This window comes from Poeciliopsis prolifica, unplaced genomic scaffold (assembly GCF_027474105.1).
Source record: "Poeciliopsis prolifica strain line A6 unplaced genomic scaffold, Auburn_PproV2 SCAFFOLD004, whole genome shotgun sequence".
Lineage (NCBI taxonomy): Eukaryota > Metazoa > Chordata > Actinopteri > Cyprinodontiformes > Poeciliidae > Poeciliopsis > Poeciliopsis prolifica.
The window spans coordinates 19379570-19392509 of NW_026562379.1; the positions used below are offsets into that span (position 1 = coordinate 19379570).

The 12940-nt window shown below is 47.2% G+C and overlaps 1 protein-coding gene across 1 annotated transcript in view; it reads right to left on the reverse strand.

Annotated features, from left to right (window-relative positions):
- dlc (deltaC) overlaps nt 1-12940 on the reverse strand; it is a 279279-nt gene that overhangs the window by 4627 nt on the left and 261712 nt on the right. The window contains exons 8-9 of the mRNA XM_055028460.1: nt 2342-3080; nt 2044-2158 (exon numbers count right to left, since the gene is read on the reverse strand). Coding sequence (XP_054884435.1) covers nt 2044-2158; nt 2342-3080 — 854 coding nt within the window. The remainder of the gene's footprint in view (nt 1-2043; nt 2159-2341; nt 3081-12940) is intronic.

Consider the following 12940-nt stretch of genomic DNA (forward strand, 5'->3'; position numbering starts at 1 on the left):
CCGAGACACCGAGTCCCACTGAGACATCGAGTCCCACCGAGACACCGAGTCCCACTGAGACACCGAGTCCCACTGAGACACGGAGTCCCACCGAGACATCGAGTCCCACCGAGACATCGAGTCCCACTGAGACACCGAGTCCCACTGAGACACGGAGTCCCACCGAGACATCGAGTCTCACCGAGACACCGAGTCCCACCGAGACACCGAGTCCCACTGAGACACCGAGTCCCACCGAGACATCGAGTCCCACCGAGACACCGAGTCCCACTGAGACACCGAGTCCCACTGAGACACCGAGTCCCACCGAGACACCGAGTCCCACTGAGACACCGAGTCCCACTGAGACACCGAGTCCCACTGAGACACGGAGTCCCACTGAGACACCGAGTCCCATTGAGACATCGAGTCCCACTGAGACACCGAGTCCCATTGAGACATCGAGTCCCACTGAGACACGGAGTCCCACCGAGACATCGAGTCTCACCGAGACACCGAGTCCCACAGTCCCACCGAGACACCATCAGGATGGATTCTGTCTCAGATCATTGGCCGTGTTCATGTAAATGATTTTTCAGCACATTTTTCGGCACTGCATTAGAAACGGTTGATGGAACCGGGCCCTTAGAACCGGGCCCTTTAGAACCGGGCCCTTTAGAACCGGGCCCTTTAGAACCGGGCCCTTAGAACCGGGCCCTTTAGAACCGGGCCCTTAGAACCGGGCCCTTAGAACCGGCCCCTTAGAACCGGGCCCTTTAGAACCGGGCCCTTTAGAACCGGGCCCTTTAGAACCGGGCCCTTTAGAACCGGGCCCTTTAGAACCGGGCCCTTAGAACCGGGCCCTTTAGAACCGGGCCCTTTAGAACCGGGCCCTTTAGAACCGGGCCCTTTAGAACCGGGCCCTTAGAACCGGGCCCTTAGAACCGGGCCCTTAGAACCGGGCCCCTTAGAACCGGGCCCTTAGAACCGGGCCCTTTAGAACCGGGCCCTTTAGAACCGGGCCCTTTAGAACCGGGCCCTTAGAACCGGGCCCTTTAGAACCGGGCCCTTTAGAACCGGGCCCTTAGAACCGGGCCCTTTAGAACCGGGCCCTTTAGAACCGGGCCCTTTAGAACCCAACTGTGTGTTGGGTTGAAGCAGGAGAGCAAAACCAGGCTGGCTGATGACCCTAAACCTGACCTTTTCACCTTCGTCCTGCTGGTTTGAAACACCCAACACAAATGGACTGCAAGAACCCAGGCGCTCTCCCTTTGACCTTTTGACCCTATGCTGGCACTAAAGATCTCAGGAACCGACTGACAGCCTGTTTCAGCTCTTCATCAGTCGGTCTGGGTCGACGTCGCTCCTGCTTCTAGTGACCCGGCAGCGACCCGGATCTGTTCCCGGACCGGATCTGTTCCTGGACCGGACCGGATCTGTTTCCGGACCGAATCTCCTCCCGGACCGGATCTGCTCCCGGACCGGATCTGTTCCCGGACCGGATCTGTTCCCGGACCGGATCTGTTCCCGGACCGGATCTGCTCCCGGACCGGATCTGTTCCCGGACCGGATCTGTTCCCGGACCGGATCTGTTCCCGGACCGGATCTGTTCCTGGACCGGATCTGTTCCCGGCCGTCTCTCTGGTGAAAACCGAACAGCCACACGACTCAGACATAAAGCAACTTTCCTGTCTCTTATTCTTTCTAATAAAAGGCGAAAAACAAAGAAACATTTTCCCACCAACTTGGCATCGTCTGTAACTCCAGTCCTCAGGGCCGCTGGCCGTCCTGCAGGTTTTAGATGAGCCTCAGGTAATGAAATGACTTCATGACCTCCTCCATTTTGGGTCTGTTCTCCAGAACCTTAATGGCCTCATTATTCTACCCAGCTGATGTAGCAGAGACTCAGTGACCCTCCAGGACTGGAGTTTGACCTCATGTGACCTCATGTTTTTATCTATGCGTTTTGTCTGACTGGTTGAAAAGCTGATTCTGAGCTTCAGGGTTCAAACCTGCTTCCCTCCTGCAGCTGATTGGACGATAAAGTCCCGGTTCGAGCCTCACCTCGGTGGCAAACACACGCTGCTCCACGGACTCAGGGGCGATGAACACCGGGCGATACAGACTGTCCTTCACAAGACTGAGAGGAGGGACGATGCTGGAGGAGTCATGTTTCTGACTGTTTGAGCAGAGAGACAGAGTTTGGTTCAGCAGCCGACCCGTCACAGACATGCTCAGAGAGACGCTCGGCACACAGGGCAGGAATCAATCTTCTACTTGCCTTCCAGAACACAAACATGGAGCCGAGAGAGAACAGGAACACACAGAAAACCATCAAACCATCACACTGTCAAAGCCTTACGGGTCAAGCTGGTTCTTCTCCAGGCGCTGCTCCTCTTTGGCCAGGTTACAGTCGGCCATTTTGTTTTTGACCATGGACCCATTGTCGCTGCTCTTCTCTGCCAGCGCTGCGTCCTTGTTGGACACTTTATGTGAACCTCCAGGGAGAAGAAAGGCCTCCTTCTCCTTCAGGCTGCACGCCGGCGCCCCCGCCAGGCTCCCGTTGTTGGGGACGCCTCCGCCGATCACGGCGCCGCGGTTGTTCACCGTCTCCAAGTCGTTTTTCACGGACCTGGACATGGCTGCCAGCTTCCTGCCCCGGCGCAGCTGGCGCAGGACGTGGATGGAGGCGCACACCAGGAGCGACAGAGTCACCAGGCCCAGCGCGACGGCGGCAATCAGCGCCGGAGAGGCGTCGCCGCCATCTGGGGGTCTTGGAGAGGGAATGCTGAGGGAGTACTCACAGCGAGCGCCCATGAAGCCCGGCGGACACTGGCACACGAAGCCGGAGAAGTGGGCGTAACACGTTCCCCCGTTGCTGCAGGGGAAGGAGTCGCAGGAAGTGGTGCGCACCGAGCAGTCCTTGCCAGAGAAGCCCAGGGTGCACGAGCAGCTGAAGTCATTGATGCCGTCCAGGCACGTGCCGGCGTTGCGGCAGGGGTTGCCGGCGCAGTCGTCGATGTTGGTCTCGCAGAGAGTCCCGGTGAAGCCCGAGCGACAGTGACACACGACCCGGCCGCCGAGGTCCAGACACCGTGCACCTGCAGAGCGGAGGAGACGGGTCAGCATGATGAATTCAGCTCCCATCACTCGAGCCGGAACACACAAAACTACGGACAACATCCGCCTCCAGGCAGGAAGGCCCGGAACTGAACCAGCAACCTGTGCACAAAATGGCTGACACAGGAATCAACCAGCAGGGGGGCAACTGGGGAAATGCTGCTCAACTGTGTTGGATAAAGACTCAATTTGGACATGGATTCTTTAAGAAACATTCCAAGCATAAAGATCAGAATTATGGAATATTTTGACCAGCTTACAGGCATCTGGGTCATTGATTCTCATCTCCCTTTGCTTCTGATTCCGGGATTTCTCCCATTGAGATCAATTTCTCCAGGACAATTTCACTGAGCCAATCAGTGAACAGAAGAAGTTGTGAACGATGATGTCAGTTTTCTGCATTGTTTTAGAATTTCAGCAGCAGCAGGAACGTCGAAGAAATTTTATTGCTAGCAAAGATGTTTGACTCGACTCTTCTCTCTTGCGGTTAGCTTCATAGCGGAGAAGCTAAGTGCAAAACGTCACAGCCAAACTTTAGCGATTGAGTAAGATGAGATCCAGAAGGTTCCTCTGCGGTCCAGACGGTCTGGGGGAAGCAGAACCAGGAGCTGGTTGCACCAGACGAGCTAACATGTTGATTAAAATCATTTTCCTCATGTTGCAGAGCAGCTGCTCCACAATCAGCCCAACGATATTTGTATGGAACATTTCAAAGCGCTTTACATCATAGAGTCATGCAACATAGAATCAACAATTCTATTGATCGACCCATCATTAAATACTTAATTGATTATGTTTCCATAGCAACGCTAAGCAGCTGGTTTCAGTCTAGGTTAAAGGAGCTCAGGGTTTCTGCTGCGTTTCACTTTTCTGGAAGGTTGATCCAGATCTGTGGAGCATAGAAGCTGAAAGCTGCTTCTCCATCTTTGGTTCTGGTTCTGATGCTGAACAGAACCAGAACCAGCAGGTCGATCCAGCAGCAGATCTTTAATATTTCAGTGAGTTAGAAACTAGGAGCAGTTTAACGTCTCAGTGAAGGAATGTAGAACTAGGTGATGTAGAACCAGGTGATGTAGAACTAGGTGATGTAGAACCAGGTGATGTAGAACTAGGTGATGTAGAACTAGGTGATGTAGAACCAGGTGGTGTAGAACCAGGTGATGTAGAACCAGGTGATGTAGAACTAGGTGATGTAGAACTAGGTGATGTAGAACTAGGTGATGTAGAACCAGGTGATGTAGAACCAGGTGATGTAGAACTAGGTGATGTAGAACCAGGTGATGTAGAACCAGGTGATGTAGAACTAGGTGATGTAGAACTAGGTGATGTAGAACTGGGTGATGTAGAACCAGGTGGTGTAGAACCAGGTGATGTAGAACCAGGTGGTGTAGAACTAGGTGATGTAGAACTAGGTGATGTAGAACCAGGTGATGTAGAACTAGGTGATGTAGAACCAGGTGATGTAGAACTGGGTGATGTAGAACCAGGTGATGTAGAACTAGGTGATGTAGAACCAGGTGATGTAGAACTAGGTGATGTAGAACTAGGTGATGTAGAACTAGGTGATGTAGAACCAGGTGATGTAGAACCAGGTGGTGTAGAACTAGGTGATGTAGAACCAGGTGATGTAGAACCAGGTGATGTAGAACCAGGTGGTGTAGAACTAGGTGATGTAGAACCAGGTGATGTAGAACTAGGTGATGTAGAACCAGGTGATGTAGAACTAGGTGATGTAGAACTGGGTGATGTAGAACTAGGTGATGTAGAACTAGGTGATGTAGAACTAGGTGATGTAGAACCAGGTGGTGTAGAACTAGGTGATGTAGAACCAGGTGGTGTAGAACTAGGTGATGTAGAACCAGGTGGTGTAGAACCAGGTGATGTAGAACCAGGTGGTGTAGAACTAGGTGATGTAGAACTGGTGATGTAGAACCAGGTGATGTAGAACCAGGTGATGTAGAACCAGGTGATGTAGAACTAGGTGATGTAGAACCAGGTGATGTAGAACTAGGTGATGTAGAACCTGGTGATGTAGAACCAGGTGATGTAGAACTAGGTGATGTAGAACTAGGTGATGTAGAACTAGGTGATGTAGAACCAGGTGATGTAGAACCAGGTGGTGTAGAACTAGGTGATGTAGAACCAGGTGATGTAGAACCAGGTGATGTAGAACCAGGTGGTGTAGAACTAGGTGATGTAGAACCAGGTGATGTAGAACTAGGTGATGTAGAACCAGGTGATGTAGAACTAGGTGATGTAGAACTGGGTGATGTAGAACTAGGTGATGTAGAACTAGGTGATGTAGAACTAGGTGATGTAGAACTAGGTGATGTAGAACCTGATGATGTAGAACTAGGTGATGTAGAACCAGGTGGTGTAGAACTAGGTGATGTAGAACCAGGTGGTGTAGAACCAGGTGATGTAGAACTAGGTGATGTAGAACTAGGTGATGTAGAACTAGGTGATGTAGAACCTGATGATGTAGAACTAGGTGATGTAGAACCAGGTGATGTAGAACCAGGTGATGTAGAACTAGGTGATGTAGAACTAGGTGATGTAGAACTAGGTGATGTAGAACCTGATGATGTAGAACTAGGTGATGTAGAACTAGGTGATGTAGAACTAGGTGATGTAGAACTAGGTGATGTAGAACCTGATGATGTAGAACTAGGTGATGTAGAACTAGGTGATGTAGAACTGGGTGATGTAGAACTAGGTGATGTAGAACTAGGTGATGTAGAACTAGGTGATGTAGAACCAGGTGGTGTAGAACTAGGTGATGTAGAACCAGGTGGTGTAGAACCAGGTGATGTAGAACTAGGTGATGTAGAACTAGGTGATGTAGAACCAGGTGGTGTAGAACTAGGTGATGTAGAACTAGGTGATGTAGAACCAGGTGGTGTAGAACCTGATGATGTAGAACTAGGTGATGTAGAACTAGGTGATGTAGAACTAGGTGATGTAGAACCAGGTGATGTAGAACCAGGTGATGTAGAACTAGGTGATGTAGAACTAGGTGATGTAGAACCAGGTGATGTAGAACCTGATGATGTAGAACTAGGTGATGTAGAACTAGGTGATGTAGAACCAGGTGATGTAGAACTAGGTGATGTAGAACTAGGTGATGTAGAACCAGGTGATGTAGAACCTGATGATATATAACTAGGTGATGTAGAACCAGGTGATGTAGAACTAGGTGATGTAGAACTAGGTGATGTAGAACCAGGTGATGTAGAACTAGGTGGTGTAGAACTAGGTGATGTAGAACCAGGTGGTGTAGAACCAGGTGATGTAGAACTAGGTGATGTAGAACTAGGTGGTGTAGAACCAGGTGATGTAGAACTAGGTGGTGTAGAACTAGGTGATGTAGAACCTGATGATGTAGAACTAGGTGATGTAGAACCAGGTGATGTAGAACTGGGTGATGTAGAACTAGGTGATGTAGAACTAGGTGATGTAGAACTAGGTGATGTAGAACCAGGTGGTGTAGAACTAGGTGATGTAGAACCAGGTGGTGTAGAACCAGGTGATGTAGAACCAGGTGGTGTAGAACTAGGTGATGTAGAACTGGGTGATGTAGAACCAGGTGATGTAGAACCAGGTGATGTAGAACCAGGTGATGTAGAACTAGGTGATGTAGAACCAGGTGATGTAGAACTAGGTGATGTAGAACCTGGTGATGTAGAACCAGGTGATGTAGAACTAGGTGATGTAGAACTAGGTGATGTAGAACTAGGTGATGTAGAACCAGGTGATGTAGAACCAGGTGGTGTAGAACTAGGTGATGTAGAACCAGGTGATGTAGAACCAGGTGATGTAGAACCAGGTGGTGTAGAACTAGGTGATGTAGAACCAGGTGATGTAGAACTAGGTGATGTAGAACCAGGTGATGTAGAACTAGGTGATGTAGAACTGGGTGATGTAGAACTAGGTGATGTAGAACTAGGTGATGTAGAACTAGGTGATGTAGAACTAGGTGATGTAGAACCTGATGATGTAGAACTAGGTGATGTAGAACCAGGTGGTGTAGAACTAGGTGATGTAGAACCAGGTGGTGTAGAACCAGGTGATGTAGAACTAGGTGATGTAGAACTAGGTGATGTAGAACTAGGTGATGTAGAACCTGATGATGTAGAACTAGGTGATGTAGAACCAGGTGATGTAGAACCAGGTGATGTAGAACTAGGTGATGTAGAACTAGGTGATGTAGAACTAGGTGATGTAGAACCTGATGATGTAGAACTAGGTGATGTAGAACTAGGTGATGTAGAACTAGGTGATGTAGAACTAGGTGATGTAGAACCTGATGATGTAGAACTAGGTGATGTAGAACTAGGTGATGTAGAACTGGGTGATGTAGAACTAGGTGATGTAGAACTAGGTGATGTAGAACTAGGTGATGTAGAACCAGGTGGTGTAGAACTAGGTGATGTAGAACCAGGTGGTGTAGAACCAGGTGATGTAGAACTAGGTGATGTAGAACTAGGTGATGTAGAACCAGGTGGTGTAGAACTAGGTGATGTAGAACTAGGTGATGTAGAACCAGGTGATGTAGAACCTGATGATGTAGAACTAGGTGATGTAGAACTAGGTGATGTAGAACTAGGTGATGTAGAACCAGGTGATGTAGAACCAGGTGATGTAGAACTAGGTGATGTAGAACTAGGTGATGTAGAACTAGGTGATGTAGAACCAGGTGATGTAGAACCTGATGATGTAGAACTAGGTGATGTAGAACTAGGTGATGTAGAACCAGGTGATGTAGAACTAGGTGATGTAGAACTAGGTGATGTAGAACCAGGTGATGTAGAACCTGATGATGTAGAACTAGGTGATGTAGAACCAGGTGATGTAGAACTAGGTGATGTAGAACTAGGTGATGTAGAACCAGGTGATGTAGAACTAGGTGGTGTAGAACTAGGTGATGTAGAACCAGGTGGTGTAGAACCAGGTGATGTAGAACTAGGTGATGTAGAACTAGGTGATGTAGAACCAGGTGATGTAGAACCAGGTGATGTAGAACTAGGTGATGTAGAACCTGATGATGTAGAACTAGGTGATGTAGAACCAGGTGATGTAGAACTAGGTGATGTAGAACCAGGTGATGTAGAACTAGGTGATGTAGAACCAGGTGATGTAGAACTAGGTGATGTAGAACTAGGTGATGTAGAACCAGGTGATGTAGAACCAGGTGGTGTAGAACCAGGTGGTGTAGAACTAGGTGATGTAGAACTAGGTGATGTAGAACCAGGTGATGTAGAACCAGGTGATGTAGAACCAGGTGGTGTAGAACCAGGTGATGTAGAACTAGGTGATGTAGAACTAGGTGATGTAGAACCAGGTGATGTAGAACCAGGTGATGTAGAACCAGGTGATGTAGAACTAGGTGATGTAGAACTAGGTGATGTAGAACCAGGTGGTGTAGAACCTGATGATGTAGAACTAGGTGATGTAGAACTAGGTGATGTAGAACTAGGTGATGTAGAACCAGGTGATGTAGAACCAGGTGATGTAGAACTAGGTGATGTAGAACTAGGTGATGTAGAACCAGGTGATGTAGAACCTGATGATGTAGAACTAGGTGATGTAGAACTAGGTGATGTAGAACCAGGTGATGTAGAACTAGGTGATGTAGAACTAGGTGATGTAGAACCAGGTGATGTAGAACCTGATGATGTAGAACTAGGTGATGTAGAACCTGATGATGTAGAACTAGGTGATGTAGAACCAGGTGATGTAGAACTAGGTGATGTAGAACTAGGTGATGTAGAACCAGGTGATGTAGAACTAGGTGGTGTAGAACTAGGTGATGTAGAACCAGGTGGTGTAGAACCAGGTGATGTAGAACTAGGTGATGTAGAACCAGGTGATGTAGAACTACGTGATGTAGAACCAGGTGATGTAGAACTAGGTGATGTAGAACCAGGTGATGTAGAACTAGGTGATGTAGAACTAGGTGATGTAGAACCAGGTGATGTAGAACCAGGTGGTGTAGAACTAGGTGATGTAGAACTAGGTGATGTAGAACCAGGTGATGTAGAACCAGGTGATGTAGAACCAGGTGGTGTAGAACTAGGTGATGTAGAACTAGGTGATGTAGAACCAGGTGATGTAGAACCAGGTGATGTAGAACCAGGTGGTGTAGAACCAGGTGATGTAGAACTAGGTGATGTAGAACTAGGTGATGTAGAACCAGGTGATGTAGAACCAGGTGATGTAGAACTAGGTGATGTAGAACCAGGTGATGTAGAACTAGGTGATGTAGAACTAGGTGATGTAGAACTAGGTGATGTAGAACCAGGTGATGTAGAACTAGGTGATGTAGAACTAGGTGATGTAGAACCAGGTGATGTAGAACTAGGTGATGTAGAACCTGATGATGTAGAACTAGGTGATGTAGAACTAGGTGATGTAGAACCAGGTGATGTAGAACCAGGTGATGTAGAACTAGGTGATGTAGAACCAGGTGATGTAGAACTAGGTGATGTAGAACTAGGTGATGTAGAACCAGGTGATGTAGAACCAGGTGATGTAGAACCTGATGATGTAGAACTAGGTGATGTAGAACTAGGTGATGTAGAACTAGGTGATGTAGAACTAGGTGATGTAGAACCAGGTGATGTAGAACCTGATGATGTAGAACTAGGTGATGTAGAACTAGGTGATGTAGAACCAGGTGATGTAGAACTAGGTGATGTAGAACTAGGTGATGTAGAACCAGGTGATGTAGAACCTGATGATGTAGAACTAGGTGATGTAGAACCTGATGATGTAGAACTAGGTGATGTAGAACCAGGTGATGTAGAACTAGGTGATGTAGAACTAGGTGATGTAGAACCAGGTGATGTAGAACTAGGTGGTGTAGAACTAGGTGATGTAGAACCAGGTGGTGTAGAACCAGGTGATGTAGAACTAGGTGATGTAGAACTAGGTGATGTAGAACCAGGTGATGTAGAACCAGGTGGTGTAGAACTAGGTGATGTAGAACCTGATGATGTAGAACTAGGTGATGTAGAACCAGGTGATGTAGAACTAGGTGATGTAGAACCAGGTGATGTAGAACTAGGTGATGTAGAACCAGGTGATGTAGAACTAGGTGATGTAGAACTAGGTGATGTAGAACCAGGTGATGTAGAACCAGGTGGTGTAGAACTAGGTGATGTAGAACTAGGTGATGTAGAACCAGGTGATGTAGAACCAGGTGATGTAGAACCAGGTGGTGTAGAACTAGGTGATGTAGAACTAGGTGATGTAGAACCAGGTGATGTAGAACCAGGTGATGTAGAACCAGGTGATGTAGAACCAGGTGATGTAGAACTAGGTGATGTAGAACTAGGTGATGTAGAACCAGGTGATGTAGAACCAGGTGATGTAGAACTAGGTGATGTAGAACCAGGTGATGTAGAACTAGGTGATGTAGAACCAGGTGATGTAGAACTAGGTGATGTAGAACTAGGTGATGTAGAACTAGGTGATGTAGAACTAGGTGATGTAGAACCAGGTGATGTAGAACTAGGTGATGTAGAACTAGGTGATGTAGAACCAGGTGATGTAGAACCAGGTGGTGTAGAACTAGGTGATGTAGAACTAGGTGATGTAGAACCAGGTGATGTAGAACCAGGTGGTGTAGAACTAGGTGATGTAGAACTAGGTGATGTAGAACCAGGTGATGTAGAACCAGGTGATGTAGAACCAGGTGGTGTAGAACCAGGTGATGTAGAACTAGGTGATGTAGAACTAGGTGATGTAGAACCAGGTGATGTAGAACCAGGTGATGTAGAACTAGGTGATGTAGAACCAGGTGATGTAGAACTAGGTGATGTAGAACCAGGTGATGTAGAACTAGGTGATGTAGAACTAGGTGATGTAGAACTAGGTGATGTAGAACCAGGTGATGTAGAACTAGGTGATGTAGAACTAGGTGATGTAGAACCAGGTGATGTAGAACTAGGTGATGTAGAACCTGATGATGTAGAACTAGGTGATGTAGAACTAGGTGATGTAGAACCAGGTGATGTAGAACCAGGTGATGTAGAACTAGGTGATGTAGAACCAGGTGATGTAGAACTAGGTGATGTAGAACTAGGTGATGTAGAACCAGGTGATGTAGAACCAGGTGATGTAGAACCTGATGATGTAGAACTAGGTGATGTAGAACTAGGTGATGTAGAACTAGGTGATGTAGAACCAGGTGATGTAGAACCAGGTGATGTAGAACTAGGTGATGTAGAACTAGGTGATGTAGAACCTGGTGATGTAGAACCAGGTGATGTAGAACCTGATGATGTAGAACTAGGTGATGTAGAACCAGGTGATGTAGAACTAGGTGATGTAGAACTAGGTGATGTAGAACTGGGTGATGTAGAACCAGGTGATGTAGAACTAGGTGATGTAGAACTGGGTGATGTAGAACCAGGTGATGTAGAACCAGGTGATGTAGAACTAGGTGATGTAGAACTAGGTGATGTAGAACTGGGTGATGTAGAACTAGGTGATGTAGAACTAGGTGATGTAGAACCAGGTGATGTAGAACCAGGTGATGTAGAACCAGGTGATGTAGAACTAGGTGATGTAGAACTAGGTGATGTAGAACTGGGTGATGTAGAACTAGGTGATGTAGAACCAGGTGATGTAGAACTAGGTGATGTAGAACCAGGTGATGTAGAACCAGGTCATGTAGAACTAGGTGATGTAGAACTAGGTGATGTAGAACCAGTAGAACTAGGTGATGTTGAACCAGGTGATGTAGAACCAGGTGATGTAGAACTAGGTGATGTAGAACTGGGTGATGTAGAACTAGGTGATGTAGAACTAGGTGATGTAGAACCAGTAGAACTAGGTGATGTAGAACTAGGTGATGTAGAACCAGGTGATGTAGAACTAGGTGATGTAGAACCAGGTGATGTAGAACTAGGTGATGTAGAACCAGGTGATGTAGAACCAGGTGATGTAGAACCAGGTGATGTAGAACCAGGTGATGTAGAACCAGGTCATGTAGAACTAGGTGATGTAGAACCAGGTGATGTAGAACCAGGTGATGTAGAACTAGGTGATGTAGAACCAGGTGATGTAGAACCAGGTCATGTAGAACTAGGTGATGTAGAACCAGTAGAACTAGGTGATGTAGAACTAGGTGATGTAGAACCAGGTGATGTAGAACTAGGTGATGTAGAACCAGGTGATGTAGAACCAGGTCATGTAGAACTAGGTGATGTAGAACTAGGTGATGTAGAACCAGTAGAACTAGGTGATGTAGAACCAGGTGATGTAGAACCAGGTGATGTAGAACTAGGTGATGTAGAACTAGGTGATGTAGAACTAGGTGATGTAGAATTAGGTGATGTAGAACCAGTAGAACTAGGTGATGTAGAACTAGGTGATGTAGAACCAGGTGATGTAGAACTAGGTGATGTAGAACCAGGTGATGTAGAACTAGGTGATGTAGAACCAGGTGATGTAGAACCAGGTGATGTAGAACCAGGTGATGTAGAACCAGGTCATGTAGAACCAGGTGATGTAGAACCAGGTCATGTAGAACTAGGTGATGTAGAACCAGGTGATGTAGAACTAGGTGATGTAGAACTGGGTGATGTAGAACTAGGTGATGTAGAACCAGGTGATGTAGAACTAGGTGATGTAGAACTGGGTGATGTAGAACTAGGTGATGTAGAACCAGGTGATGTAGAACTAGGTGATGTAGAACTGGGTGATGTAGAACCGGCTCCATGTTTTCCTCAGATCTGTTTTCTGCTGCAGCAGCAAACAGGATGAAGCTGCAGTCAGACGCTGTTTTCCTAAAGACGATTGAAGCTCCGATCCTGATGGCGGACATGGAGCTCAC